The sequence below is a fragment of the Balaenoptera physalus genome (genome assembly GCF_965194825.1).
Source record: "Balaenoptera physalus genome assembly, chromosome: 1".
Taxonomy (NCBI): domain Eukaryota; kingdom Metazoa; phylum Chordata; class Mammalia; order Artiodactyla; family Balaenopteridae; genus Balaenoptera; species Balaenoptera physalus.
The window spans coordinates 169,729,236-169,736,872 of NC_138882.1; the positions used below are offsets into that span (position 1 = coordinate 169,729,236).

At 52.6% G+C, this 7,637-nt stretch overlaps 1 protein-coding gene across 2 annotated transcripts in view; it reads left to right on the forward strand.

The window, feature by feature from the left end:
- Positions 1-6,118, forward strand: part of CSMD2 (CUB and Sushi multiple domains 2) — a 652,460-nt gene extending 646,342 nt beyond the window's left edge. For both annotated transcript variants that reach the window (XM_082415250.1, XM_082415251.1), the window contains exons 68-70: positions 1,064-1,151; positions 2,556-2,694; positions 2,880-6,118. In XM_082415250.1, coding sequence (XP_082271376.1) covers positions 1,064-1,151; positions 2,556-2,694; positions 2,880-3,039 — 387 coding nt within the window. In that variant the 3' untranslated portion in view covers positions 3,040-6,118. The remainder of the gene's footprint in view (positions 1-1,063; positions 1,152-2,555; positions 2,695-2,879) is intronic.
- Positions 6,119-7,637: the final 1,519 nt, after the last annotated feature.

A 7,637-nucleotide genomic window follows, 5' to 3' on the forward strand; every position in this document is an offset into this window, starting at 1 on the left:
GTGGTTCTCCAGGGGCTGGTACATGGGGTTAGTTCCTCGGGATTCTTGAGAGTATTCTGTGGATCCCCTCGGGTATCCTGGTCCTGGCTGGCGTCAATAGTAATAGTCCAAAAGCTGTGCCAGGACAGCAGACTCCATTGTGCTGGGAGGATGGCCAGAGGGGAGAGAACAAGGGTAAAGTTGGGAGCTGGAGCTGGAGTGCGGGCCAAGGGCTACGTGTAAATGCCACTCTGGAGGGCCAGGAACAGCCGGAAGGGCTGCCTGGGACTACAGCCAACAATCGGGCCCACTTCTCTGTCACCCAGGGTGTGTTTGGGGGGACAGGAGCGGGGGTCAGCCTAAAGCACAACAGACAGAAGGCTGCACCTGGGGATGGAGTATGAGTCAGAAGGAACCCCAGTAGCACAAGCATCCTCAAAGCAAGCACGCCCTCAGCCGAGCGGTCCCCAGCCCACAAGGTTGCGTGTCTGTGTCTGGTACACGAGCATCACAGAGGCAAGTACAGACAGAGCTAGGAGGCGTTATGTCCCCAGCTACCCGCCCCCAAATTAATAGCTATTTGAACTGGGATGAACTTTCCAAAGTACGTTCAATCTGCTAGATACATTTTAATCATGGTTTGGTTTGCTCCACGGTGCTCTAAAACTCAGTTTTTCATCACAATAATAATAGCTAACATTTACTCAGGGCCTATTAAGTGTTCTAAGTGCTTTACCTAGATTAGCTCATATAAATCTTCAAAGCAACCCTATGACATAAGTACTGTTGTTGTTCCCATTTTAAAATGAGGAACTGAGGCACCGACAGATTAAGTGATTCGACTAGTAGAAATAAAAATGTCTCCCTCCGTCCTACGAGCAGTTGGAGCCCCTGCCCTATCCCCAGCACCTCGCCATTGCCTGGGTGTGGGCAGAGAGCCGATGTCAGTGGAGGTGACAGGCAGGCGGGTGACCCCAGCTGTTGGCACCGTGTACCTTTGGGCATGTCTCCGGCCTGGCTGGCCGGGCCTCTAGCTCCTCCCGGCGTGCCTCCCATCTTACTCTGTCTGCTCCCGCCCTCACAGGTCTCCTCAGAGTCCTCCGGAGGCACCTTCATTTACCAAGGCGCTGTCAAGGGCCAAGGCTTTGGGCAGTTCGGCTTTCAAAGACTTGGTAACTAGCGTTTGTCCCTGGAGTGTAAGCTTGAGCGGGTGGCGGAGAAACTTGTATGTTGGTATGGAGGGCAGGGGTTTGGTGAAGTTCAACAGTCCAAGAGGGGCTCTTAGCCTCTTTTGGATCAGGGACGCCTTTGAGATTTTGATAAAAGCTGTGTAATATCTCCCCAGAAAGAAGCACAATACATAATACCCTCAGCTTTTGCCAAACAGTTTCATGCTCTGCCCTGGAGTTGAAAGCCCCCAGCTGAAGGGACATTGGGTCTCAGATGCGTCCCACAACACTATCCGGCCAGCCCTCGGGCATCCCCGGGACCCCCCGAGCATTACGACGTGGGGCTCTCAGGGCAGTCTCAGTCCCGGAAGGGTGGTACTGCGGTCCTCATTTTACAGATGGGAAAACTAAGCGTCAAGGAGGCTTCCTTCCCGAGTTCCTCCCCAGCATCTTTACCCTGGACCAAGCATCCTCAGTGTCAGGCATCCTCACGCCAGAGACTGGCCTTGACTCAGAGCCTCTAATGTGCGGAGGCTTCTGGGAAGCAGTTCAGGGGGAGACAGGAGGCAGGCCCGGGTGCTTGATGGGCAGCTCTATACACCCCGGCTGCTGACTGCCCTGTCCCCCGGGACCCCCCGTCTACCGAGGCAGCGCACTGCATTTTCTCACAGCTCTGACCTTCAGAAAGCTCCTCCCTGTCCTAAGCGGAAACCTGCTTCCCTGTGCTTCCCACTCCGCCCTGCTCCTCCCCTGGAGTTCTTCTTAGCTCGATCCTCTTAGCTGCCTGGAGTAAAAGCACTCCCTCTTCCACACAGCAGCCCTTCAAAGACTTGAAAGCAGTTCCCTGGCCCCTTACACACCACAGAGACCTCAGGAAACCGAGTTCTTCTTCTGGCTTCGCGGCTGACTGCCAGTGTGCCGGGCAGAGCCGTCCCCTCTTGGACGGAGCCTCAGCCCCCTCGGTTCGCTGACAGGGGCAGAGGCTCTCACCGTGGTCTTCTGAGCGCTCCCAGTCTGGGGCGAGGGGCGGGGAGGAGGAGGGGAGACCCTAGGGGGCAGGCGCTTCAGCACCGCTGCCACGCCCTCCAGAACAGGTCCACCTTCATGTGCTGTATGTTTTGGCTTCCTTGTAAGGTTTCATGTGATAAAATTTCTATGGCCGAAAGAAGTTTGGAAGCTTCTAAAGGGCTGCTCTCTTTCAAGGTTTTATTCTGGGACACGGTTTCAGGTTCTCCCGCAGACTGGCTTCCCCAGGCCTGACCAGCTCGTGTGGACTGACCACCCTTCTCCAGGGAGGATGGCCCAGTGCATGGGGGAGGCAGGTGGGGGGCCCCGGCCAGCACCCTAAGCCCCACCACAGTGGCCGCTGTGTCTGTGACCTGAAGTTTCTGCTCTGGGACTTTGCAGACCTCAGGCTGCTGGAATCAGACCCCGAGTCCATCGGCCGCCACTTTGCTTCCAACAGCAGCTCGGTGGCGGCCGCGATCCTGGTGCCGTTCATCGCGCTCATCATCGCAGGCTTTGTGCTCTATCTCTACAAGCACAGGTACGGGGAAGGGACGGGGGGGTCGCACGACGGGCGCCAGGCCCTCTCCCTTTCCCTGACCCACCCAGAGCCCTCCTGGCTCAGGCGAGCTGTGACCTTCTGAAGGGAACACAGAGCCTCCCTCTCCTCTTAGGGCCCCGAGTCTCCTCTCTTGACGTCTTGGTCACGCTCTCTCTCATTCCCAGGAGAAGACCCAAAGTTCCGTTCAACGGCTACGCTGGCCACGAGAACACCAATGTGCGGGCCACGTTTGAGAACCCGATGTACGACCGCAACATCCAGCCCACAGACATCATGGCCACCGAGGCGGAGCTCACAGTCAGCACGGTGTGTACAGCGGTATAGCCTCCAGGCCAGGCTGCCTTCGTCACCGCCACTGAGAGCCCCACCTCCGGCAGCTGGTGAGACACACACCCTTACAGACACGTCCAGTGTGAGAGGGACTGAGTGCCCAGTGCTGCCCTGTGCTGGCCACTGAGGCAGACACCTCCATTCACCTGGGTCGGAAACTGTTGTCACCCTTTTTACAGATGGGAAAACTGAGGCACAGAGAAAGGAATTAACTTGGCCAAGATCACACAGCTAATAAGAAGCAGGATCAGAATCCAGTTCCAGGCAGGCAGCTCCAGAGACTGTGCTCTTAGCCACTAGGCTCAGCAAAATATCCAAGTAGGTGTATTAGTCAGAACTCTCCAGAGAGAGAGAGAGAGAGATACATATATATACACAATATATGCATACATATATATATGTACATATATATATAAACTCTCTAGAGAGAGATATATGTACATATTGTGTGTATGTTTGTATTGTATATATAGATATAGAGAAAGAGAGATTTATTTTAAGGAATTAGCTCACAGGATCGCGAGGCTGGCAAGTCTGGAGTCCACAGGGCAGGCCTGCAGGCTGGAAATTCCATCAGGAGCTGAGGTTGTAATCTTGAGCCCAAAGGCTGTCTGGAGGTGAATTCCTTCCTCTCAAGGGGGACCTCAAGTCCTTTCTCTTAAGGTCTTCAACTAATTGGTGAGGCCCACCTACATTATGGAGGGTAATCTGCTTTATTCAGAGTCTACTGATTTAAATGTTCATCACATCTAAAAAACTCCTTCACTGCAACATCTAGACTGGTGTTTGACCAAACAACTGGGCATCAGAGCCTAGGCAGTTGACATATAGAACTATCCATCACCGAGAGCGTAATAGATGGGCAGTTGCAACCCCTGGCATTGGGCAAGGCAGGAGGGCCCCCCATCACACAGACAGAGGGGCAGACACACACACGGAGGCTCCCGTGGGTCCACTGGACACCCTCTCTCACACACACACACACACACACACACACACACACACACACAGGCCTGCCAGGAGGAGCTGACAAGTCTAGAAGGCACGGCCACTCCCCGCTGTGTCCTTCCTCACCGACAGCCCTCCTTCTGGGGCCTGGGAACCTGCAGGAACTGCCCCCACAAGGTGTGCAAGCCGCATCCTTCTGAGAACCGTGTCATCTCCTGCAGACCCCACTTTCTGGGGAAGGCAGGTGCCCTCTCTCAGGTGCCTCCCTGACCTTAGTGAGCCCGGCTCTGGGGAGATGTATCCCAGTGCCCAGAGAGGTGGGGTTCCAACAGGGCAAGGGGGTCATCAGCCAGACCCTAAGCAGGGCAGCTCTCCTTCCATGCTCCTGTCTGTGGCAGCGCATGCGATGGGCAGTCCTGCCCGACACGCGTGCAGCTCCTGGAGGGAGCAGGCTGTGTGAGGGGTGGGCTGGCGGGAAATGCGGGACCGGTAAATGCCAGGAGAGAGAAAGGGATTGTAAAACCACTAACCAGCACTGACTTCCCGGTCCCTGGCGTGCGTTGCTTCCTTTCATCCTCACATCAACTCCAGGAGGATTTTCACCACTTCAGCCTGAGTCTCAGACCATACGCCCAGGCAGTGCTGCAGCCCTCAAACATCCTAGCTTTAAGCACTCTGCCAGCCTGCCCCCCATCCTCCCCTCCCCTCCCCTCTTTGGGTCCAATTTTTTTCTCTAGATCATCTCTCTTGCATAAGTCTAAGCTTAAAATGGTAGGTACTAAGATAATTTATACATAAAGAAATAAAAATTATCTTCAGAATTTATAAAGGCAACTATTGAATACAAATAAGTAATTGATTGAGTTTTTCGGCACCAAAACAAATATTTAAAGAAGGAGGAGAAATTCTTTCAGTGGGATCATTTTAACATGTCCAAATTAGTTCTGAGGTTTCACCTTTCTGCTCCATCTTTACTTTTTCCTACTCATACAAATAGAAAGCAAAAACGAAAAAAGAAGAATCCCCTCTGATGACATAAATCAGGCCTTACAGGTGATCTGTAGAGACTCTAAACTTTGAGTTGCAGAATTATTGAACAGTAGAGGAAAGAAACAAGAATGTCCCAAGACCTGCACACACACCCTCACCGCCACTCCACATCTGGGGCTCCGCTGGGTCCCAGGTGCCTGTGTGCACGAGGTTTCACCTCTGGGTCACCTGGGGTTGGTTGCTCCAGGTCTAGGCAGCCCTCGCACTGCCCCTCGCCAGCATCCAAGGCCTCGGAACATCCCGCCCAGCACACAGCTCTCCGCGAAGGCCCCTGCTCGCTTCCGGCCCTCCCGGAGCTGGAGCAGAGAAGGTGTTGCTTGGCTTAGGAAGGTGATGCGTGAAAAACCACCCTGAATAGACACACATACATTTAAAATGAGTGACAAGGTGATAAATTCAAATGATGCCTAACAAGAATGGCTGAAATTAAAATAAACCCCACACGGGGAAGTCATCGAGGCCTGCGGGGTCAGCAAGTAGAGGGCAAGAGGCAGGGCTGTGTTATGACTTTCATGGACCCTTTCCTCTGTTTAAGATTAAAAATGGTACTTTACAACTATGTTGTTATAAAGATGAATATAATCCAGGCTGGATTCATTATTACATGGCCATTATTATTATATTCACTTTTTTCTTTCTGATTTTGAAAGAAACTGAAAACACTTTCCTGGGCCCCTAAAAGTGTAGCAGCCCCTAGGCGCTGGGGCTCCTGTGGCTGACAGGTAAGTTGGCCCTGCCCAGGGGAAGAAAATGACATCAGGAAAATATATATTCTTTTGTGTGTATTTCCTACCTACACCTCCACCCTTAGTTCGGAAAGGTTAAAACTCAAAGGTAAAGATCAAGGCAACTGATTTTCTTTCATTCTTTCCCCTTATTCCTTCTTTGCTTTGCCTCTTTCCTCTTGCTTTCTTCTGCTCCCACCCCTCACCCACTGCCCCTATTGTTTTACAAACTCTGGTGTGATCAGTTTGTTCCCAGTTCTCCAGGGGACAGGAAGTAAGCTCCCCTGGCACAGTGCCCAGTGCCCATCTTCGTCTGTCTCTCCGCCCGTGTCTGCTACTGCTGGGACTTGGGCCCTTGCCCTGCCACCATCCGCCCCCATCACCCTGGGGAGGACACCCACTCCGCCCTGACTCGGGGCCCTAAAGGAAGAGGGGCCAGCTGCCGTCAGAGGAAGGACGTTATGGATTGAAAACAGCAAAGGATTTTGTGGGTGTGCACATATGTGTATGGGCCTGAACACACACAAACACATACCTCTCCCTCAGTTGAGTCCTACGGAAGAGACCACAGAAGCTTAAAAAAGCGAAATGTGTGTGAAAGATGCCCCATGCCCTGCTCCCCACAAACACAGAGAAGAGATAAAGAAGACGCAGTGGATGTGTTAGCAGATGCATCCCATGGCGGTCGGTACGCAGAGGCCAGCCATCTGCAAGTGGACGGTCCCAGCCGCAGAACGACAGCAAGGATAACCCCAAGGGCCGAAAACAATCTTAAGAAATCGTTTGGAAATCAGTTTCTATTTTTTCTAACATAATTTTACTGAGCTCTAAACCCAGTGAATTAAAAAGTCCTCCTAGGTTGAAAGCAACACTGAAGAAGTAGGGCACGTCTGGGGAAGGTAAGGGCAGGAAGCCGGCCATGAGCCCAAGGTCAAGTCTGGCTGTTAACTGACAAAGAGAAGAGAAACAGGTGTGTGGCCCAGACAGGGACACCAAGTCTGCAGGCATCGGAGAGGTGCTGGAAGGGGCAGGACAGCGAGACAACCCCAGGGTCCAAAAATAATGGCTACCGTGGACTGAGTTTCTCCTCTGTGCCTGACACTTTAGGTGGTTCATTTCTAGACCTTACAGCAACCCCAGAACGTAGGAAATAGTATTCCAGATGGATGAGAAGGCAGAAAGGTGAAGAGATGCAAGCCAAACAGTAAGTGTGGGTCTGACTCCCAAGTCCACTACACCAGCTGCAGAAATCTGGGTCTAGAAGGGGGAGGAGTCAGTGAATCTCTAAGTAGGAGTGTGGCCAAGGCTGGTGGGCCAGGCAGGGGACCCATGCATCCTATCTGGGTTCTGTTCTCTCCACCTTGGCAGCATCAGGGCAAGGACCTGGTACCCAGGCTTCCTGGAGCTGGTGCTGGTCCCTCGGCTCCCAGCAGCCCCTCGCCATGGCAGACAGAGGCCCTAGGAACTTCTGAATCAAAAGAATGGTGTGAATAAGGCATATGCTCTCCAGCTCCTTGCAAGTAGGTTTGATTAATTTTGAGTTTTATCCTGCTTGGGTCATTGATGAATTCCATTTAAGTACTGTTGAGAAGCTAATGAGTTTGGGAATCAAACTGTGGCATTTAGAGCCCCTTTCTCTGTCCTCGGGAAGGTCCCCATGGGCTTAAGCGCCTGTGCATGTGTGACATGCTGGCCTCAGATGTTCAATCACGTATTGGAATGACAGAAACATACAGGAGTGGAGTGGCAGGGACACCTGGTTTGTAAGCAGATTCTGAGTTGAAACCATGCGATCTGACTCACGTGAAGATGGACTGAAGTGAGAGTGTCAATTTCCAGTGGATGCAACTGGCAATGGCAGGAACCCCG